At 46.9% G+C, this 24,219-nt stretch overlaps 1 protein-coding gene across 3 annotated transcripts in view; it reads right to left on the bottom strand.

Annotated features, from left to right (window-relative positions):
- Window positions 1-269: 269 nt before the first annotated feature.
- Window positions 270-24,219, bottom strand: part of LOC126546275 (uncharacterized) — a 40,027-nt gene continuing 16,077 nt past the window's right edge. For 2 of the 3 annotated variants that reach the window (XM_055062194.2, XM_055062196.2), the window contains exons 7-8: window positions 22,999-23,176; window positions 270-18,392 (exon numbers count right to left, since the gene is read on the bottom strand). In XM_055062194.2, the coding sequence (XP_054918169.2) occupies window positions 17,927-18,392; window positions 22,999-23,176 (644 nt within the window). In that variant the 3' untranslated portion in view covers window positions 270-17,926. The remainder of the gene's footprint in view (window positions 18,393-22,998; window positions 23,177-24,219) is intronic. The other variant, XM_055062195.2, reaches the window with a different exon arrangement.

Genomic DNA, 24,219 nt, shown 5'->3' with positions numbered 1-24,219 from the left:
GGTCTACCCATGGCTCATATTCTAACTAAACCGCGTGTGTACGTTACATACGATGTGTGGTTTTATACGTAAACCGAGACATACATATTCAGATGCACTAATGCAACTCGATTCTATGCAGGAACCTTATAGCAGTGCCAACCCATTGTTCAGCGACTCTCGCCACAATCCATCATGCACGGTGACACCGCACTGACGAGAAGCAGAGAACGAGGTGAAACGCCGCAAGTACCATGCCGAGGGGGAGGAACCACTTTGTTTCACTCGTGTAAAGAAACATATCTCATTTATTTGAATAAAGAGCGATACAAATTGTTTCACCAGGTATCTATTAACATGCGGACAATGAAAACACACACTCAATCAAGCCAGCAACCTTCTGTACATAGAGCAAGAGACTTCAAATATTGTGCACACATGAAATTACAATCTTTTTCTGGAGTGCTTATAGTTCTCAAATTTGTTTATTACAACCACTAAAATGTGGACAATGGGCATTTTTCGGTCTCCACAGCCTTTCTGCACACGCTGCACATACGTATATGCAACACTGCTGGTCCTAGGCATCCAGCAGAGCACAAAAAGTGTCCTCAAACAACGCAGAAAGCGTCGAATATATATGTATATATATACATGTGAGAACAGAAAAACAAGTGCAGCACCACCAGAATGGGCATTTAAGATGAACATTTTTGCACGCAGCTCTCGTGGATTGACTGCCTACTGCAAGAGGAGGAGGAAGGTTGCAACATGGAAAAAGAAAAAAAAAAGGAGTTACTACTTCAAAGCACATGGGTTGCAGTCGATGAAAACAAAGGACTTTGATTCCGAGGAGTCCATAACGTGTCACAAAGTATTGAAAACAGCAGGCTGTACAAACTACTACTGGCAAAACCCAGCACAGTTTAAACAGATTTTTGAGTAAAGCAAGCAAGGAAGTGTCAGTGCAACGCAGAGGGGAATGACATAATCGAAACACAAACTATGCAATAAAAGATTTTGCGTGACATGTACCAAAGCCCCTCAAGGCATTACCACGCCTTGAGGGGCTTTTGCCAGCAGTTTCTTAAAGTATTTTTCACTTTTCGTACGAGCCATTGCCCTACTGCTGCAAGACACAGTGAGCAAAGACAATATTACTGCTAGTACAAACTGCCTTGTACGGCTTGTAGTTGACGTGTAGTTCTTATATGATGAAAAGCACATGACAAACAATGTACATCCTGCACATCCCAGAAAGTGTTGTCCTGTAAGGTCACCTTTGGGCACACTCTTGCTTCAGTTTTGAGGCCCACATTGGTCACCTTAAAGAGCTAGTGATGTCAGCCAAAGGTGAGCCAATTCAAATTGTTGAATGCATGGTGATGGCTGCAGCAACTATAAGAGTTGGAGTGCACAAGCCAGTCCACATACTTTGCGATTTTTGGCAAAGTCTAGTCACTGCAATAGCGATGCCGTTCTCCTTGTGAGCAAGCCACGAGGTGTGCCGGAGCCATTGCTCAGCTTTGTTTGCAAACATCTTTGGAACATTATCTGTGGCCCGGTTGTGGAACATGACCAACTCATTGTAGCCAGGAACACGTTCCACAGTGAGCAGTACTCAAGGCTAAACAAAACAGACAGCATTGCTTTTGTGACAGGTCAAGGAAAATGCCTCAAAATCAAACACATTGTTTCGTTCAAAGATGTGATAGGCTGCATAAAAATATTTGTCTCGTAGGTTCTCTTTCGAGTGTGCCTATAATACAAATCATGTAATGGAATCTCCGAGAGCGGAGCAGGAAATTTTACTAGAATTATCAACATATGTTAGCTCATGCACTTACATGGAGTGTGGTGGGAAAATATTGTTTGTAAGGCTAGCACAGAAAACACCGTTGGCAAGCTGACTTGGGAATAGTGCATGTATCAATTTAAGCGTAGACGCCTTCCTATAAAATTTTTGTTTTAATTTTAGTATACAGGGAGGTTTTCAGGAGCAAGCTCACAATTAGCACAAAACTTGCATTTAGAAATTCAAGCGGGGCTTTTATGGTTGCTAACTAAAATGTGTTGGAAGATTATGGTGGCAATGAAAAGAATGTGGCTTATATTAATAGAAGCATGTCCTTAGCATAGTTTTGTTTAAAAGCCATGACTTCGACAGATTGGAAAATTCCTGTCAAATGTTTTTCACGGTATTCTGGCATTACCGCTGCTGCTGCATTGGGTGCCACGAGTAGCATTGCGCTTTGCATTGCACTGAATTAGGTTCCACAATAATTGGCACCTGCTCCCTTTCAACAATCAAATGTAAACATTCATTTATAGCATTCGCTACATGTTTGAAATGTTGAGACAGCTTCGTGTTTTGTCCCTGACCATTTTAAATGTTTGAATTAAATGTTTTGCACAGTGTACGTATTCTTCAACAATGACTGTCCCATAGCTAAGTAGAAAAACATATTGTATATTTACAACTTTATGGTTGGGAGATGTCACATTTGTTCAACTTTAGCTGCGTCATTTGTATAGAGTAGCTAAATTAAGAATTATGGCAATCATGAGATTGTATTCCTTACAGCTTCAAATCTAGATTGACAACGTAAGTCAATTTGAACTTGGGAAGGTTATTACGCGCAGTACAAAGTATTGCCAGTAAATGAAGTTTGTTTGCTTACAGTGGTAAATGTTTAAACAAAGTGGTCTTGAAATCTTACTTTGCCTTAGGAGAAAAAGCTGCACGAAATGTTTTTGCAATGAATTTTTGATATTGTAACTTCTTGTGCAGGTCTTCAGTTTTTTCCCCCTATATCTGTTTCAGAGAGTATTTTGAATTATATTTACATATATTTATGTACCTAGATTATGGCTAACCTGCTTCGCTTGAATATGCGGCCTTAATACAGTATGTGTATGTACAGATGAGCATGTATGTCATGGTGTGTGTCGGCGACTTTCCTGGTCACTCTTTCAATGACCTCAAAAGCGGCATTAGAATTGGGCTTTCATTCTCTCACCACGCCTAGGCAATTTGCAAGTCATACCTCACTTGTAAGGCACACACCCGCCTTGGGTATTAATGAAAGTGCCAGCAAGCTCAATTGCTTGCATTCCGATTGGATCACTGTTGTTGTAAGTAGAAAGGAAGTTCCTTTTACCTATGACATTTCCCATATAGCTTTGTGATGGCACATCTGTTTTATGAAAACGTATTTACACTGTTTCGAGCCGCTATTTGTAGCATTATTATGTTTGTTTAAGCATTGAAATGTTTGTAGTAAAAGCGGCTTCTCCTTATCTTGAATAAAATCAACTCCTATAGGATGGGGAGAAAGAACGCCGCCATAGTCGTGGCTCATCACAGCCACCAATGTGTTCTTTCTGCTGCAGCTGCAGTTAAGAAACCCTTTTTATTCTCACATCCTCTGCTTCTCGGAGAGTGAGGACAGCTACGCCTTGGTCATGACTCATCGCAATAGCCACATGTAGTGCTCATGTGTTATTTACTGTAAAAAGTTTTCTTGCTTTGTTTTTTTACTGCTAGCACTGTTTCGAGCCACATGGCGCCTAATAAAGTAACATGCCAGCTCACCGGCCAATATGCTAGTAAGGTAATAGAATACCCATAGCCTTCTAGTGGGACCAGTTGAAACCACTAACAGACCACTTGCTTTTCAACTGGGTCACATCAGACCAGTTCATCCCACTTGAAAACAAATAGTACCACTTGAAAACCAGCACAGTTTCAGTTGAAGGCCAACAGACTTCAACTGGGACCAGTTGAAACTAGCAACAGGCCCCTAGTTTTTCAACTGGGTCACATCGGACCAGTTCATCCCACTTAAAACAAATAAAGGCATTATTATTATTTAAAAAAACAATAGTACCATTTGAAAACCAGCACAGTTCCAGTTGAAGACCAACAGCCTCCTACTGGGACCAGTTGAAACCAGAACAGACCACTGGCCAGCAATAGACCACTAGCTTTTCAATTGGGTCATACCAGACCAGTTCATCCCACTTGAAAACCAATAGCACCACTTGAAAACCAGCACAGTTCCAATTGAAGACCAACAGCCTTCTACTGGGACCAGTTGAAACCAGCAACAGACCACTATCTTTTTAACTGGGATCACATCAGACAAGTTTACACACTTGAAAACCAGTAGAAATATTTTTACCTGGTCACCTGGGTATATCATGACGGGCCAGTTTTTATGAGCGTGTTTGGTTTGGCCTCTCTTGTTTCACTGAATTTCGTGCTCAAGTACACAACAGCCAACAAACAAACAAATAAAATGCATTGCAAGACTTGCAGTAGACCTAACACTTGTAACAAGTGATCATAAAAAAAAAGGCAAATCACTCACAAGAAGTGTGCTCTAAAAATCATTACCATGAGCAGTACAGTGAAGCCTCAACAAAACGAGGTTGTACTTGCAGCAGAAAACATTGTTAAAACGGGAATTTTGCAAATTCAAGGTTCTAAATTACAGCATTAAAAGCAACTTCGCAAATTCCCAGAGCATTTCTGACGGTTAGTACCTTGTCAGTAAACGCTTATAGCCAAATCACAATAAGGTAGGGCAATAATAGCGCAGCTATGAGCAATAGTGCATGCGGTGTAGACAGCACCGAGAGCAATGCTTGACCCTCCAGAGGCCAGATCATTGGCCTCGATGCCATTCCCACATCCATGTGGTGCCCCGGGGCCAATGTTGAGAGCTTCAATTTCTTGGCGGCTTAAGGAATAATGAGGGCCTGGGTGCGACGTCCTCAAGCCAAAAGCTCAGGTTAGTAATGGCGGAGGCACATGCGGACAGGGGATGCCAACCCCTTTGGTAGGCAGGAAAACTGATGGGCGACACAGTGGTTCTTCACTAGCTCAAAGAGGCGGCATCCCTTTATGGTGGCGTCGACAGTAGAAATGTTAAAAACCAGGAGATTAAGTGGGTCATCTGCAATGCCCTTGAGGATATGTCCTACCTTGTTGGACTCTGCCCTGGAATATCACTTTTGTGACAAAGGGCGAGAACATCTTGAATATAGGAGACATACGGCTTGTTAGCACTTTGGGCACGGGTAGCAAGCTGCTTTTTGGTGGCTAGCTGTCGACCAGAGAGATTGCCAAAAAGGTTGGACAGCTTCTGCTTGAACAGCTCCCAGCTAGTAAGTTCCTCTTCATGTGTTTAGAACCAAATGCGCAGCATTCCATCCAGATAGAAAATGACATTGGCTAGCATTATGATTGGGTCACACCTGTTCCCCTTGCTGACACGTCCGTACATGCTGAGCCATTCTTCTATGTCCATACCATCAACACTAGAGAATGTACCAGGTCATGCAGAAGTGGAAGAGAAATGTACAGAGACTGGGTAGCCGACGGTGTCGGTGCAGGCGTAGATCAGGTGTCGTCCCCAGGGGGCACTGTCGCAAACTGGATGCAACGTCTGCTGCGGACCTCCATTGCGATGAAGACGGGTACCCCGCACCTACACCAAATGTTACGGGTATAGAACTATTTACAATATATTTACAAAGAGCGAACGTTCGTGGAAACGGAAAAGAGCCCAGCCTGGCTGTGTCCACTTTTCGTCGTCTTCAGAACCGTCGTCATTATCTTCTTCACCTCATCATAATATTTCCATGGACCATGCCATCTATAGTAATGCCACAAAGAAGATGCAACAGGCCCAAGCTACCTCTTGAAAAGCCTTCTTTATGCAGCTTAATGCAAGTATTGAAAAGCAGGTATCGAAACAATACTGCAGCGTATCTTTCATTCAAACCGATTCACTGCTTCACGTGCGGCACATTTCACACTTGCAACACACAGACACGGTGCTCGGTTCTCCGTATCTAGCTTTAAAAATCCAAGTTCCTGTGTGTGTGTCCTCTGAAGAATGTGCAAAACAAAGAAGGAAAGGGTGCAGATTGGGGCAGGGAGTACAAAATACATCAGAGTTTTCCAAATTAATGGATGGATGGATGGATGGATGCAAAACTTTAATGAAGGGCCTGAGCTACGCGACTCAGCACGCTGCGGGCCGCTCCCACGTTAGGACAGTCAGGCCATGCCCGATCGCCGTATCGTGGGCCCTCTGGACAGCCAATAGTTGCACCCTGGCATCGGGGCTCTTGATAGCAGAGAGCCACTTGTCCTCATTGATTTGTTCTGTGCCTCATAACGAGGGGCAACACCAGAGCATATGGTCTAGACTAGCGATGTGACAACTTCAGTTTGGGCTAGTTGTCTCATTGCTCGGGGAAGAAGAGCCGAGCGGAGTAGATGTGCTTCACATGGGCTCGGCCGACTTTCATTATTCTTGTAAGAAATTCACATTGCAGGACCGAAACCTTTGACGGAAGACCTTCGTGAAGTTATTCGGACCCCCAGTGAGAAGACTGAAGACCGTGAGTGAATATTATTTTGCGCTTTTGGACTTTGAAGTTCTCCGGGGTGGCGCTGCCGTGTTAAGCCTGACGTCGCCGTAAGTGGCAGCACGTAAGTAGGCAAGGCGTTCCGCCGCCTTTGCCGCTGCTCGCTCGCTTGCTATGGTTTCTCGACGCTCACTATGGCGCACATCGCTGGATCCCAGCTGACCGCTTCTACTTTTACCGGAGGGAGTGGAGGTGGAGTTGTTACTACAGCCCCACCTGCCCCCGCTGCTATTGTTCAAGCTGCCAAAGGGCCTTCGTCGCAAGAAACAATAGCCATGACCTTCCAAGAGATCGCGGAAGATCGCCATGACGACTCTGCCATTATGGACGAGGATCTTTCGCTATTGGAATGTCCTTATTTCAAGCGAAGAACGAAGAAGCTCGCCAGAGGCGAGCAAGTACGCATAGCAGACAGGGTGATCTCTCTGCTATGACCCTCCTCTGCCACCACATTATCATCAACATCCTACGCAGCTGCAGGCGCTGGGGCATCAAAGAAGCCTTCTTTTAAGAAGAGACAATGACTCACCCCCTGCCATGTAACGACTTCAAAATCATCATTCGACCCAAGAAAGGCCTTCAGGTGAAGAGTTTCACCAACCACCAAATCTCGAAAGCCGTCTCGGCTGCCTGCGGAGGGAAAGTTGACGATTCGCATTTCCTCGTGCGCTTCAGACCTGGTTCCAACATAATCATTGTTAGTACCCCAGATAAGGAGGTTGCGGATATTGTGTGGAAGATCATGCGGATTGTGTGGCGGCAACCTTTACGAAGTCAACTCTTACGTTGTGGTACCGGATGGAGTGTTCCGAGCGTCATTCATGGAATCGACCCGGATACCTCGCCCGAGGAGCTTATGACTCACCTAAGGGCGAGGACCCAAGGCGTGGAAATCATGCAGGCCCACATGCTGGGAAAGACCAAGACGGCTGTGATCACATTCAGCTCTCATGTAGTTCCACGATACGTCTACTACTACGGAGGGGAGACCGAGTGCCACCCCTACAAGCCCACAAAACAAATCTGCTACGTGTGCCAGCGCATGGGATACCCATCGGACGTTTGTCCTACCCCGAACATCAAGATCTGTCTCGCTTGCGGGACGCACGACCCGAACGACGACCACGAGTGCTCGCTCAAGTGCGCCGTCTGCAGCAAAGTCCATGCTGCGGGGCCTCGTGAGTGCAAGCAAAAGCTCAAAAACAACAGCACTATCACCAAAAAGCACCCTCCGCCCGGAAAGAGAAATGAAGACAATTACAATTATGTAGGAAGGACACGGCAAAGCCGCCTGTGGTGGTTCAGCTCGGAGTCCTCAGTGAGCCGCTCAAGGTCCCGGGCCCAGTCCAGGTCAAGGTCCAGATTCCACTCGGAGTGGCCAAAGCCAGGAGAGAAGCAAGGGCAGTGGCAGCCTTCTACCTCGTCATCTACATTGAAGCAGAACAACCAATCGGGCAAGAAGAACCAAGCCAACAACAAGAAGGTGAGCCGGAATCAGTCTAGTACCTCCTCCGCTCAAAATACCAGCGACAATAGTAAATGCGCCCCAGAATGTACGCGCATAAGGGAAGAAAATAAAAAAACTCAAAGCTCAGGTTAACGACCTAAATCAATGCATGCAATGCTTAGCAGCTTTGCTAAGCAAAACAAGCATCAACACACAGCCAGGGCCACAAAGAGGAATGATAGGCCACCAGCCCGCCATCTCCATTCCTCCCCCCTCAAGAACCACCATGCCCTCCTCGCCTCCCGGTGCGGTCTTGGCAGCGGCAGGCCAGTCAAGTGTAGTCACCCTCGAAAGCATTTATGCTACGATACAACAGATGGTCATTAAGGGTTATGGACTGGATTCCAAGGGAAGGGAAGCGTAGCAGAAGGCGTCAGAAAGTTAGGTGGGTGGATGAGATTAAGAAGTTTGCAGGGACAACATGGCCACAATTAGTACATGACCGGGGTAGTTGGAGAAGTATGGGAGAGGCCTTTGCCCTGCAGCGGGCGTAACAAGGCTGATGATGATGACAACAGATGCTTTACCAGATGGGCGAATTAAACAATAAAGTCAAGGAGAACACACTAAGCCATGAACTTGAAAGAAGAATACGCAAGGTTGAGTTTGGCTTGCGCAAGCGGGTCGGCGACGAGAGCAGCAATTCACGCATCAAGGCATACAGGCGCATAAACAACATGGGTTACGTCAGGGACGCCGACAATTGCGACAGCGGTGGCATTAACGTCAGCAATGGCTAACACCACATGCAGCGCACCCGAACACCTCGAGATCTGGCAGTGGAATCGTCTCTCTTTCAACAAGAAGGCAAGTTCACTCCAGCTCTTCATTCAATATCACCCATACCCCCCCCCCCCCCCCCCGACATCATCTGCCTTCAAGAGGTTGGGATCCAGCCGATCAAGCTGCAGGGTTACTACGTAATTAAACATGCGGGATCACCAAAGGTCACAGTTTTAGTTCGCAAAACGATAATGGCCGTGGGACAACATTATCAACATCACGACATTAATCCCGTGCTAGTGGAAGTCCTACTGCAGAAGAGGGGTAAACAGTCCGGCAAGGGCTCACAAGGACGACTTCCGCAACATCATTTACGACAGCGCGAGAGCTGCTGGCTGCAACCAGCTAGTATTGGTGGGAGACATGAATGCTAGACACACGACTTGGGGCTACCAACAAGACATGCAAAAGGGGAGGTCGCCCTTCGATGCAGTTGACCAAACGGGCCTGGAATTGACAACTAACCCGAGTAGGCAACAGTGTAAGTCAAGACACGTTTCCGGACCTGTCATTTGTCAAAAACGTAAGGTAATACTCATGGACGCGCCCGGGCGAAACACTGGGCAGCGATCAGTACATCCTCAGCATCTCGGTATCCACCCCAAAACTCAAGAGAACAATTGGTGAAATTAGGCTCACGGACTGGGAGGCGTACAGGCAGTACCCCCCACCGTTTCTAAAGCCTTTTTAGTTTCGAAACTGCTTCTCCCAAAGCGGGCGCGTTTTGCGCCTAGGGACTGAGCTGGCGATGCAGCCGAAGTTTGCACTACGCTAGCCATGCTGCAGTGCAGCAATGCTACCGACGCTGCAGTAGACGTGAGCATTTGCGTCGCATTTTTTTGTAGAGTGGCCCTGATTTTTCCCCTGTAAGTGTGTATGCATTATCGTGAGTAGTGCATAAGTTGCGCTTCAGCAGCTTTCCGTGTACGGTATGGTGTGGTCGGTGTGGGCACTCATGTCGCCCTTAGGACCTGCAAGTGTGCAAGCAGCGTGGGCTGCCGCTCTTGAACGCCAGAGTTTTTATTTTTCGCTGTCAGAAGGTAGGTGGTGCGTGTGATTTATCTTCGTTACAATGTGTTAGGACTGGGCAACCAAGTGCCAACATGTTTCGTGCCGGGATGTACCAGTGGGTACCGGCACAACACAGAGAAGAGGCACTTCTCTCCGCCGACTGAACCGCTTCTCCTTGCAAAGTGGGATAGAGCGATACCCCATGCAGACAAAGTGTTGGGGAAAACATCCAAAGTGTGCGACACCCACTTCCAAGACGGGGACATTGTGAAGTCGTATAAACATATTATCAATGGAAAAGTGATTGAAATCGAGCGCAGAGTATGGTCTCTCAGGAGTGATGCAGTTCCTACCATATTTCTCCATCTCAACGCAGTACTTATCGTCAAATTATAAATGGAGAAAATCTCCGAAAAAGAGAGCAAGTGTCGCAACAAATGCAGGCGCAACTCAGAGCGACGCTGCAGAGGACACCGTACAAGAGCAACCAGAGCCCATGCAAATCAGCTGTTTTAATGTTGATGAGTTGGTGGAGAAGAGCGCGTCCTTGCGGTTGCCTCGACAGTGGAGATCAGCAGCTCTTGAAGACTTAATGGACAGCGATCACAGATTGTTTTTTACGAGGTAGGAATGGAGGGAGAGGTACACAATATTGAAGAGTGTCGGAGTTCGCAAAGACATGAGCTACGTAGTATCTGCCCGCGGAAAACTGGGAAAACTATGCCGCGTTGCCCATGGATATGGCAATCACTTAAAATCACATAAAATGATGAACTTGACGTCCTGCATGAAGTGCAAAAGGGATACAATGGCTTCACAGGACTCTCTACCTCCTGAAGCAATGCTTGTGACTGAATGCGAGTTTGTGACTGGCAGCCTTGTTTTTCCTTCGAGGAAACTGTTTAGCTGCGTGAAAAGCATAGAAGAGACCGTCGTGCAAGCATAAAAAAAAGAAGCCTTTGGGGTCCTTTTTTAGAGGGTTTTAGATGCCCCTGCCAAGACAGGGACAAACTGTATCGGTTGCCTAGAGCACAGCTGTGATTTTACAGCACAGATTGTACACTTCTATTTGGTCGCACGAATGCACTTTTTTTTTCCCGAAAGAAGAGCCAGGAGAACGACAGTGCCAATAGAGCTCGGAGAGAACGTAAAAAAGCAAAGCTTGTGTGAATGGCAAATGAAGTGAAAAGGAAGGTCTCTGAAAGTGTGTGAAGAGCTCTAATAGACTATAATATGCTAATATAAGTCCACTAAAAACATCTCTGTAATGCTTTTATTTTATAATTATTTACCAGAGGTATCAGAGCAATGTCAGCATGATATCCATTTATCAGGTAGCCCTCTATATGTGCATTGAAAACTAAGGAGTCGCTTTATGGAACCTCTCTAGACGACCCTGGAGGGTGTATCTCGTCCTTAATAAAATTGGGGAAAATGTTCAAGCTTTGTTGTTTCAATTTTTGTTAATCCCGACTTATGAGATTTCGCGTTCGAAAAACAGGAATAAAAGTTATTCGCGATCAGTGTGATTGATATTCAAGCGAAAGTGCGAAGTAAACTCATTTCGCTATACAGATGCGGAAGATACGAAATGCGAGTGCCGAGATGCATGCAGACGATCAATTAGATTTACACGATTTATAACATTGTTTATAGATGTCTTGTTCAATAAACGTTGATTCATATGCCATATATTCGACCGCATAGTTTTCTACAGCAGGTTTAAAGCATTTAAACGCATTAAAAACAAAAAGCGCGAAATGCACACGCAGGCGACTATTCTGCCGAAAACGAAATGTAATCGCCAATTCCCACTTTTTCCTAAATCACTGATCGTTTGTACGCATACGTGGGCTAACTCCTAAAACTTGTACAGTGCAGATAATGATGCCTTGAAGCGTGAGCAATGCCTTCAGTTAAGCGCCGTGCAAAAGCACAACAGAATGCTATGCACCTGTAGCAGACGACACGCTTCCTTGGTGCAAACTTCGACAGCAGCGCCGTGATGGCGGGTACAGAGGCGGGCTGCATTCTTGCTGTGGGTGCAGCAAGGAGATGCGGAACTGAAAATGATCTATAAACAGTGGTACCCCCCACCCGAAAACGGTATAACGGACATAGCGGAATGGATGCACCACCTTAGTAACGCCCACATCCAAACCACCAAAACCATCCAGCGCATGGTCGAGACACCCGAAGTCGACCGCCGGCTCTTATATCTGTGGGAAGCTCGTGAGGGCCTCCTCAAATGGTGGAAGCGACAGCGGCTAAACCGGAAACTACGTCGACGAATCGAGCATATAACCGAAGAAGCCAGAAATTACGCAAACGAGCTGACGCAGCTAAACTGGGTACAATTTTGCACCTCCCTCAAGGGTACCCCGAGTACGGCACAGACATGTTGCCTGATGAGCCTGACAAGGCGAAATCAACAACCAGTCGGACGCTTCTAGAAATCGCTCACAAGTTCCCCGGGATTGACCAGGGTCTGATTGACACCCTAAAAACCATACCTGGGTAGCGACCCCATATGACCCTGCCTCCTAAAATACGAAGAAGCACCAAGACCAGAACTGGATGCTCCGATCATGGAGGAAGAGGCATATGCCGCGGCGCGAGCCTCACAGTGCAACACTGCTCCCGGGGTTGACAAAATCGCCAATGCCATGATTAGAAACCTGAGCCCGGTGCACATCCTGGAGTTGACCGAACACCTAAACGAGGAACTCTGGAGCAAGGGCCACGTGCCGAACGAGTGGAAACATGCGGAAATCGTGACCATTCCCAAACATGGCAAGAAGCCCGCAATCGATGCCCTGCGTCCCATCTCGTGCCGAACAAAGGAACGCCGCAAGGGGCAATAGTCTCCCCGATTCTCTTCAACGTCGTGATGCTAGCGCTGACCAAAGAGCTGTGGGAGATCCTGGACCTAAGTTACGCCCTGTACACAGATGACATCACGCTCTGAGCCACGAAGGGCTCCCTCGCGCGAAACAAGGCGACCCTTCAGGAGGCCGCGACAGCTGTGGAGAGATTTGCGGCAGCGAGCGGGATGCGTTGTGCGCCCGCGAAGTCTGAGGTGATCCGGGTGCACGAAAGAGGAATCTACAAGTCCCCCGGCCCTATCGACCTCTATCTAGAGGGCCAGAAGATCACGGAAAGTAATATAACTAGGATTCTCGGTTTTCGGATCCAGAGCAACCTGAAAGCCTCCCCCACGATCCAAACCTTAAGGTCTGCCACCAACCAGATCTCGCGGATTATCAAACGAATAACAAGAAGCCGCAAGGGCATGCAAGAAGAGGATACGCTTCGCCTCGTCCGGGCTCTGGTGATCAGCAGAGTAACGTATAGCATGCCGTATCACTACCACTCGCTAAACAAGCGCGACCAAGAACAAGTCGATGACATCATCAGAGGTGCATACAATACGGCCCTGGGTCTCCCTGTCACCACCTCAAACGAAAAGTTAGCGGCCCTCGGGATCCATAACACCTTCACTGAGCTGTCGGACGCAGTTATGGCTTCGCAAAAAGCCAGACTACAGAACAGATGGCAGGCAGAGCCATCCTCTACCGAACCGGAATGGCAACGGAGCTCCATGCCCTCGATGGGCAACAATCACTCCCGCCTGAGGTCTGATGCAAGATCAAGGCGAACCCCATACCGAAGCACATGAGTCATGAACTCCATGAAGGACGACGCAAGGCTCGCGTCGACAGACAGATCCGACAATTCAAGGCTGACCAGTACGTAACGTACGTGGACGTGGCGGCGTACCCTGTAGGGGGCCTCTTCGTGGTAGCCGCCGTGAACGGGAGAGACAACTCCTTGACCCTCGCGGCCTCTGTGAGGGCAGAGACCCCAGCTGCGGCACTAGTAATAAAGCAACAAGACAAGATAGGCAGGGAAGTTCATGTCGTTACCGACTCGCAAAAAGCCTGCCGTAACTTTACCAACGGACGAACACCACTGCTAGCGGCTCAGATGCTAGGCCCGAGGCTGCAAGAATTCCATCAAATCACGTGGACGCTGGGCCACGTAGGTCTGGAGGGGAACAAAGGACGAACGCCTTAGGTTGCGTGCTAATAAACCGAGCGGGGCTAAACCAATCGTCTCATCAATCCCCACCCTTTACTTTCGTGCCCCTGCCATCCAATTACTGCGACCGACTCAAGATCCAGCGACTCAACCGCAGGATTTATCCTCCCCCTCACAGAAAGCTCAGCACTGAAGAGGCAGTAGCTCTGAGACTTACTCACACCAACACATTCCCAAACCTACACAGATACAGCAAAATGTACCCACATAGATACGGCGGCATCTGCTCCTGGTGCGGCGACACACGCCCTACACTCTTTCACATTTTGTGGGGGTGCAGGGGCAAACTTCAACACTTAAAGACACCTAGCACGTTATTTGAGTGGTGGGAAGTACAGCTGACTGGTGATGCCCTGGCGGGACAAGAAGCTCTTGTCCAGCAAGTACGTCGAGCAGCCATGGCCAGTGGAGTCCTGGAATGAGGACATCACCCGCTCGACCTCAAAAGCAATGACCTCGATGGTCCCAATAAATGTTTTCTCTCTCTCTCATCGCTCTACTCAATTCATTAACATATATTTTAGAGCCATCCACATATACAGGGCTTCCTTTGTAGCTTCATTTTGCTGTTTCTTTACCATTCCTTCCTTATGTCAGAGTTTGACATGCAATAAGAGATATGAACTAAGGGTCTTTACACATCTGGGAAAAACAGAAAGCAATCAAAACAGAAATGCATTCCAAGTTCCAACACATGTGGTAAAGGTAAGCAAATTCAATGTGAGCAAACTAATGGACGAATTAGCAAACGTTTCACAGCAAAGCTGTATGTGGCTAGGGCATTTCTGTCGTCCATCAGCCATGAACAACCCTCGTACTAGCTCGTTGGTGCACCTCGCCACTACCGCATGAACGTGCTCATGCCACTTCTCACGCATTCGTTGTCGTCTCCTTCCCCAGCTGGCTCCGTTGCCACTCATTGCTTAAGGGTGTATGAGTCATTGATTGGCAAGAGGAAACTATTGTCATCATCAGCATCAACTATCGTCATCAGCAATGGCTCGAGCATCGTCGTCATCTTCCCCAGCTGGCTCGTTAACGTCAAGGCAAAACTGCTCGGTAATCGGCTTGCAGGCGTGGCATCAAGATCAAGACCAATTGGGTACCCATAGAGTTGCGTACCAGCACCAGCACCATCACTCTGGACAGAAAGAGGGGGCTTGCCTGACGTGGACTTGTCGCGACCAGATGGCAATTGGCTGGCCTCGTTTATGCTTGAATGGTTCGAGCTACAGTGCTATACCGATCCCAAGGTGCTAACCACCACAAGGCGCTCTTGTTTTGACTTAACCTTTGCCAAAAACTTGTCCATCATCATCACCGAACCCTTGGCCGTCTACAATAGCGACCATGAAGCTACAGTAACTTGCGTGAAATAATGAACAACACCAAAATATTTATGTATCTCTGTGTTGTACATTATACGATCTATACAGCTTCGCTGGTCATTCACCTTCACAGAGTGGAATGGCTGTGGAATCTTTTTTTTTTTTGGTTGGCAAGAACTGCACATTACTGGGCTGCCACTTCCAGTCATATATTCACAAACATGACCAGCCAGCACTTGTTCTTGTGTACTGCACTGATGAATTTTATGGTCATCCCGCAGCTTGCAGCCGATGCTGTCTATTGGAAGGAAGCCTCATTCTTCTTGTCGCCCCTCAATGGTGTCAGGCTTACCAGAGGTGGGATTGGATCGGAAAAACTTTAATAATTATTAAAGTTCTGCAGGACGCACGTCAGCGCGCAGTGGGCGTCTCCCACGCAGGGACCGACAGGGAGTACCTGGGGGCCGCTGGGCGAGCCTGCTGGACGGCCCATTGCTGGTCTCTTGTAGGAGCGGGCTTCGTATGGTCTTCTTCCACTTGTCGGAGGTAGAATCGGGCAGAGCGTTTCTGCACTCCCAGAGCACGTGTGCGAGTGTCGCCATGACCCCGCATGAGGGGCATGCATCGTCGGAGTAAACGTCCGGGTAGATGATGTGTAAAGTGGCGGGGTTTGGATAAGTATGTGTCCGCAACAAGCGTAGCGTTAGCGCCTGCGGCCTGTTCAGTTTGGGGTGAGGGGGCAGAAAGAGATGTCGTCCCAAGTAAAAGTGTTTTGTGATTTCGTTATACGTTACTGGGGCGTCCCTATTCTGAGGTCTCAGCATTGCTTCACCAAAGGATAATTCACTCAAGCAATTTTCGAGGAATTACGAAGCGAAATTGCCATTTCTGAAAATGCAGCCGGGTGGTGGCAATTGATGCCTGCCATGGAGGTTAAAAAAAACAAGGAGCTTTTGTTTCGCACTGTTTAACATAACACTTCACGATGTTGTCTCCATTCTTTGTCCAAACTTTTAAAACTTTGATTATGTAGTAATGATTCATGCATTTGCAACAGCATGCTCACGCAATGGCAAGGTCACACGAGGGACATTATGATTTTCTGAACAAGGCTGACCAAAAAATATGATCACGGACGAATTTTGGATTGACACTAAAACCACAGCGCCTGCCCACTTATATGACGCCATGAATCTCAAAGCATATCTACATATATCTGGGCCATTATGGTTCAGAAATAATTTAGAAGCTTTACCAGGTTGCGCCTGCTTCCTCTAGCCTAGATAATGTAACCCTTGTATATTGATAAGCAACTGATCATTGCATAACTATTGTGGCCACTGAGTAGCCATGGTGTTCCGTTGCTGGTCAACGTTGCGAGTTTAATTCTCAGCCATGGCAGTAAAATTCTGATGGGACTGGTGTGCACAGATGCTTATGCACTGTGCTTTGGTTCCATTTCAGTTTCCATTTCAGGAGGTCCCATTTCAGTTTCCAACTACAGGACCTCCTTCTGTATATACTTATCATGTAATTATCCCCATTTTTGTCTTGAATAAAACTGACTCTCAAAAAACTGATTGTGATGTTAGTGGCCAAAATTAATCCAATGCCCTTCATTACAGCACCGTTTACACCTACCGCGAAGATTAGTCTGGAGATTAGTCAGGAGATTAGTCTGGAGCAGACGTACTTACGTAATGATATTGTGAGCAGCTAGGGCAGAAACTTCCGTGTTTCATTCTTCACATTTCTGGCTTACAATGGCTACACTTTGTACCTTGAAGACTCAAATGTTTCTGGTACTCCATAAGTGTAAGGTACTCCAACACAACTAAAACATTTCTATTTTACTGTCCCTTTTATGGCAAATCAGTTGTGTGGAATCCTGCAAGGAACAGGAAGTGTCATGAAAGGAAAAATGGGCATCCACCCGAATGTAATGCAAATCTACAAAGGAAGCCCATACGGTTTTCTCAGACAGAAAGCTTCGCAGTGTGAGGAAAAATTCGTCCAGGTCCGGGATTCAAACCCGAGACCAACACCGTTCCGGGGCAGTCACTCCACCATCTGAGCTATCCAGAAGGTTAGCAGATTGCAAGTCAAGTTGTCAACTGATTCGCCCTCGCACTGCGATCTGCTAGCCTCCTGGTTAGCACGGATGGTAGAGCCACAAGTTCCTCCTCGGATGCGAAGCTTTCTTTCTGAGAAACCCATGTGGGTTACTCAGAAAGCCGAACGTAGCTTTGTGCTACGTTCGGCTGGATGAGAATTCTCCCTTTCGTACCCCTTTCAATTCAAAACCCAACTAAAGGCCTGTACCAAAAATCTAACCAAGCTCATCCATCTATCAAATCTTCTGCTACTCTTGTAGACAACTCGTCGTGTGCTCTACACTTCGTATGGCGTGTAAATGACACTTTTTCTAACCTTAAAAATGTCTACCTACGTCTGATCCCTAGTCCACATTGGAACCTTTCTATGAAGATTACATCTCTCTTGTTTTGTTTGTTGGCGCAAAAACTGTCCCTCCAATGCCATTTGCTTCTATGAGCACGGTGTCACAAGAGTGGTAGTGTCCAGAGTTCAAGACCTTCGGAACGTCTGTGCCAAGCTCGGTCGTTCTTTTTTCACCGCACTGCAGCATTTATAATGCCAGACACTGCTCCACCGTACTTCGTCCCCTCGCTAAAATACTTTCTGCATTTCCAACCACTTTCATTTCTTCTTCGTCGTCTGCGTCGTCTGCTCTTTCCCGTCCACCACACTACGCTCAAACTCGGCACGCACGGACGTGCTTCTTCAGCTTGAAGTTGTTCGCCAGGCCCTTGCCGCAGTGTGGGCAGTGGTGCGGGTACTCGCCTGCGTGCATCATTCGTTCGTGCTTCCTCATGCTGCCGACCTCGGTGAAGCGTTGGTGGCACTGGCTGCACTGGAAGGGCCGCTCGCCGGTGTGTGTGCGCAGGTGCGACTGGAGGTGCGCCTTCTGGGCAAATGCCTTGCCGCAGTCGGGGCAGGCGTACACCTCGGCGTCCCCTGTGTGCAGCTTCCTGTGGCGTTTCATGTTTGAGTGAACGTTGAAGCACTGGCCGCACACATCGCACGCGTATGATTTCTCCTTCGTGTGCAAGCGCTGGTGCCTCTTGGCGTCCTCGGCCCGGTAGAAGCCCTTCTTGCACAGGTTGCAGGTGAAAGGGCACTCGCCCGTGTGTTTCCGCTCGTGAATCATGACGTGGTTCCTGCATACGGGTGTGCAAAGATGTGAAAGAATTTGTTAGCATGTCTGCCAACATCTGTAACATCTAAAGTTAGTAAAGATACTCACAGACATGACAGAATAGCAGCGGAATGCGGAGGAAGAAGCAGCAAGCGCTTTTGTTTAGGTTTGCTCTGAACACACCCTTTTGTGGGATACATATGTACTACAGTCGAACCCGACTATATCGAACCCGTTTACATCGAATTATTCTATATATCGAACAATTTCTGGTCACGGTATAGTTACAATGAGTATATATAGCAAAAATTACGCTTACATCGAACAAATATTGCAGTGACTCCCGATATATCGAACGTCAAGCGGCGGAAAAGTGCCCCCAGAAGTTGGCTTTCCCTCGCGGTAGCGGGGAAACCCGGCGGCGCGGCTCCATCCAACCGCTCTCCCTACCGTGACCGCGCTGCCTCGGGCTGTTCGGGCGAGCCGTCGACACTCCCCCTGTCGCGCATAGTGAAGTCTATTATCCTCCCTCTTTCTCTATCATCTTTCACTGCCCTCTCCCGTGACGACGCTTCGCCGTGCTCCCTCACGGGTTGCAGAATCAAGCGTCCTTCCTTTCTTTAGATCACTATCTATCGACACTCCCCAGCAAAAAATGATCCTGGCCCGCCTACAGCGCTTGCTCAGACAGCCAATCAGAGGCTCTCGTGCGCTCTTCGTGCAAGATGGCCAAAGTGCGAGTTGTCTGGCTGCTTCTCTGGTTTATCGTGTTTGCGCCTTGTGGGCCTTCTCCCGCAGTGTTGCCGTGATGAAGCGGCAGAATTCGCCTTTCGTCGTGAAGATCTAAATCATAAATCGCGTCGAACGCGATGTCCCCGCAACGTGCAAGATTCCGCGGAGCACTCTCAGCACGATTAGGGCTAAAGTGGCCAGACTCGCAACCCGGTGCCTGATGCGTACGCACGGCCGTGTACGAGGCGTTCTTCATACGTGCCGGTTTCCGCGTGCTCGGTGATGACTGTAAATTCTGATGAATGTGACGAAGCCGTTGCTGGTGTTGCCGAAGTATGGAGCGAGCTGGCAAAATTTCCGGGACATTCGAATCACCGGTGGACGAGTTTGTGAGTGCAGACGATGGTGTCGCGACAACGGTAGATCCCGAAACGAAGACTACATCGCCGACATCGTACCGAGCACAAATGAAAGTAGGCACGTTGAGGAAAGCAACTACGGTCCTTTGCCCACATCCTCCGAAGTGATTGGTGCACTCGCATTAGTCCGGTGCTTCTGCGCGAATGCGGAAGGTTGCGGCCTCAGCTGCTCGGACTCCTTAGACAACGTGGGGAAGTGCGCGCGTCGCAGGCAGCGAAATTGCCCAAGCAGAAGAAAATGCAGGACTAATTAATGCGAAACTAAGCTAGTTTCGTCAATAAAGTGATTTTATAAATGGTATGTGCTTTTATGACATCCAATTATTTAGCAGGCTTATATCGAATTATGCTCTATATCGAACTGATAGGCGTTTTCTTGCGAGTTCGATATAGCCGGGTTTGACTGTAGAGCACAAATCAGGCTAGCATGAGAAGGTAAGTAGTGTGACTGGGCTTACTGTATTTGCTCGACTATAACAAGCACTATGTTCTTCTGGAAAAATTCTGTGCTCATTCAAGAAGTGCTCAACCCGAATTTCAACCGCCCATTGTCGAATCCACCTCACAGGCCTCCTACACCGATGCCAAGTGACTCCTGGTCCCTAGTGACTAAAATGGAAGAAATTTTCTTTTCCTGAGTGAGAATCAATTGCTGCTTGAAAATTGCTGATCGAAAAGAAAAACAGGAAATAAAGAGGCATAAAAAAACATCAGGTTGGTGGCGCCATCTAGTGATGCAGAGTTTACTTAGAGGTGGCGCAGAGTTTTTATTGCAGTACTTAACCATATTCTACTTACCTGCTGGTGTAAAGTGTCGGCAGTGACGCAATTTACAACAAACAAACCCTTTCTTTATGAATTGATTAGATAAGAACACCTATGTAACAAAAATATGTTTCACGTGTTGCAGGACAAAGTGTGGCAAGAGGTCGCTACCGGCCTTGCGACTGGTGTCTACGCTTGCCATAACCCGGCACTTCTGTAAAGAATAATGTTTGTGTGTGTACAAACTAAACCTTTTTAGTATTCGCCAAAATGAATATTTTGCGCTCAGCACATAGTTGTATTCTGCAAGGCCCCAATGTTAGCCACTATTATCTTTATCACATTACCATATGCATTGAGCGGCACATGCAGCTAAAACAGTCTTCGGTCATCGCGGTAGGTTAGTACAGAACCGTAATAATGTACCGCATACCGCACTGCTAAATCTCTCTATTACCGCACTTATTGTACAGTAACTTGGCAGTGCTAAAACTCTCTATTGACTCTATGGGGTACGTGGTGGTTCCGCGAGGGCGTCCAAATTATCGGGCATGTCCGAAAAATCAGGCGCCCAGAAAATCAGTCATTGACTGTACTTATTTTCCACAACTTCGAATACTTCGAATAGTAAAAGTCGAGGTGACTCGAGCAAAACAGCAGAAGCTATTTGAAAAATAGCTTCAGCAGGGCCGTATTGCGGTATGGTAAATGCATTATACAGGATGGTATTAACATTCCGTACTAACCTACTGTGATGACAGAAGACATTTTAGCTGCATGTGTGGAAGATCCGTACAGTAACATGGTAATGATGATAGTGGCTAATATTCAGGCCTTGCAGAATACAATAACTATGCGCTGAGCGCGAAAAAGTCATTTTGGCAAATACTAGAAAGCTTTAGCTTGTTCATACACAGATTATTCGTTACGGAAGTGCCGAGTTACGGCAAATGTAGACTTCAGTCACAAGGCTGGTAGCGACATCTTGTAACGCTTTGTCTTTCAACATGTGAAACCCTTTTTAGTTACATAGGTGTTTTTCTCTAAGCAATATATATAAATAGAACTGTTTGGTGTAAATTGCACCGCTGCCTACACATTACACAAGCAGATAAGTAAAATGTAGTTACCGAAATAAAAACTCTGCGCCCCTCTATGTAAACTCTACGTCACCAGATGGCGCCACCAACCTGAAGAGTTTTTTTTTTTTTGCCAAGTTTCATTTTCAGCTTTTTTTTATATGATTTTTGCTTCTTTTAATAATCTTTTTTTCCTCATTTGGCCTCAGTAGATTACTTGCCTGTTGCAAAGAGTACAGTCACATGTTTAGTTAAGTTCAGCTCGAGTTTACCTTGTGGTTAGAAGGGCTGTCATACTTGCTGCAACTTCATCGTGTTGCAGACAGTGAATTAAAGTTAACTCGTGCCATGGTCCTACCACGGTGCAAAACGCACACGAAATACGGACATGCACAGTGTGGACTCTGTGGCCAATGCCAGTTTCTTGCTATGTTTTGGCTTGGTGCAGCTTAGCTCGCAAAACATGGGGCAAATCGAGCCTTACCGAGTCCCAGGCCAGTATGGTTTTACCGTACTCACCGTACAATAACTTGGCACTGCTAAAACTCTCTAATACTCGAAAGTTCTAATATTCGCACACCCCTAGTTACTATATGTCAGCAGTTGAGTAGGTGTACTACAAGATATTTTTTAAGTTGCACAGGCAACAACCACGCTAAACGATCGAACATTATCCGAGGCTTCTTTTTTTTATCTGACGTCCTCCTTGAGTGAGCTTGATGACTATCTAGTATGAGGAATACCGAACTGCAGCTAGAACAGCACAAACAAAATTACACTAAAATGGCAAACTGGGCGAGTTGGTGAGTGTTCACTGTTGAGAAAAGCACGAACGGACAAGGATGAGTGAAGAACACAGGACAAGCGTGGAGTGCAGCAGCATGAAAACAGTGAATAAAGAACCGACAGCTACATTCATGACAATAATTATGGCACTTTCTTGAATTTTGGTTTCATTTTTACTACCAAGGCAGCATCAACAGAAGAGGGGGCTCTTGTTCTTACGCTTCATTTGGCGCAGGTTTGGCAAAATGTTTCTTTAAAGTGCTCTTTCTTAGCAGGATGGCATCAAAGAAGGTTCCTGGCACAACTGGTCTAGCTGTTCCACCACTGCTCAATCACTAGGCAATAGGAAAATTACAAGGTGCATTGCAGGCCACTACAGCCTGGACAGCTCGACGCACGTCGGTGCATTGTGCTGCAACGACTCGCGCAATGCTTTGCATTACGCAGATGTCAACTGCAGTCGCACGTGCTAAATTTTCCTTCCACCAATATTCTAAATGCCTCTTGCTTATTTCGACTGCTAACCAGTTAATGCTTCCATTTCCTTTCAAACCCAGCACTTCTGGAAGGTGGAAGTTGTCTACGGTTCTTGCAGGCGGCACCATCTTGGCATTCCATTACGACGTGCTAAGCAATTTTCAAACTTTCGGTGCAGCAGGCACATCCCTTAACCTCATGCACCATACATTTTTGCATCTAAATGCACTCTGCATCCCAGGAGATTGCATAAACCTCCGCATCAGAGCCGCGCATGCGCCGTCAATAGCGGAACAGCACGACGGCATGAACACCCCACAAGTGTGCTTGTAAATGCTATTGCAATAAGAAAAACAGAAGATAGGCTCACTTATTGTTGCTGCTGTAGGTGCAGTAAGAGCATTGGTGTTTGCCCTCTGGCTTCGGCCGATGCGAGGTCTGTCGGTGCTGGTGGAGATGCTTGGCTGCCGAGAATGTGTCGCCGCATTCCTCGCAGCAGAACACCAAACGTTCGGTGATAACACTGTCCTTGCCTGCAGCAAACAAAACTACGGTGTTCATGCAACAGCACATTCTGATTGAAACTAGGGTTTTAAAACCTGTGCTCTAAATAATAAAGTACCCTACAGCAGTATTTCGATAATGAATTTCTCAGGGACTCGAATATTCACATAATCCGAAATGCGCATATATTCGAACCACAATATAATAAGCACGGATATATAACGAATTACTGCGTATGAAGAAGTAGATATAAAATTTGGTTGGTCATGCTCTAATTCAATGAAGTACTTACTCTCTTTCTATAACAAAATAAAGAATGTGGAATCTGACACAATATCCGTTATAGTGACGCAAATATTTGGACATGCTTGAAATATTCTGGTAGCAAAAACTTCAAATATACTTCCCAACCAACTATACAGACACCTAATATTTTGGATTTGTGTGATTATTTGGACTTCCTCGTAGCTACCACTGGTAGCATCAATGTATCACAGCAATAACTGTAACTTTGGACCCTGCATGGTGTTTCGGACGTATAAAATATACGCACAATGCCGGAAACGCAAAACTGCAACTAACTCTCAACAAAGCGATGCTGATTAGGCCTGGCTGGCTCAGTTGCTCAAGTAGTGCGACCAGCAGAGAAGCGGGCGACAGCCATTGCGGGAGGCTTGCAGTCAATATATTCTCACCTGTAGACTTTATCAGCAATTGAGCTCGAGATGAGATGCACGAGCTAGACTGACGGCTCTAATAGAGGAGCACCACGTGCAGTGTCCTCAATGTCTAAAATGTCTGTAAGCGGCTGCTAGTTTTTATGTTCGCACTTGTAGACCTTACTGGTGATCGAATGTGACACAAGATGCACCAGCTAGACTGGCGGTCGTAGTAGCAAAGTACAAACTCACATGCGGTCCCTACAATGTCGGAGAAGTCTGCCAGTGGCATGCATGCTTTACCAGGAACTTGGCTTGGGTAGACCCCATTCGGCAAACCAACATGCCAATCCCACGTGACAACATTGATTGCACAGTTCTGCACAGTTGCAGACGGATTTTTTGGACTTAAACAATTCAGGCTTGAT

This window comes from Dermacentor andersoni, chromosome 10, assembly GCF_023375885.2.
Source record: "Dermacentor andersoni chromosome 10, qqDerAnde1_hic_scaffold, whole genome shotgun sequence".
Classification (NCBI taxonomy): Eukaryota; Metazoa; Arthropoda; class Arachnida; order Ixodida; family Ixodidae; genus Dermacentor; species Dermacentor andersoni.
Note: the sequence above shows the minus strand (reverse complement) of the source record. Positions and strands in the feature narration are given on the sequence as shown.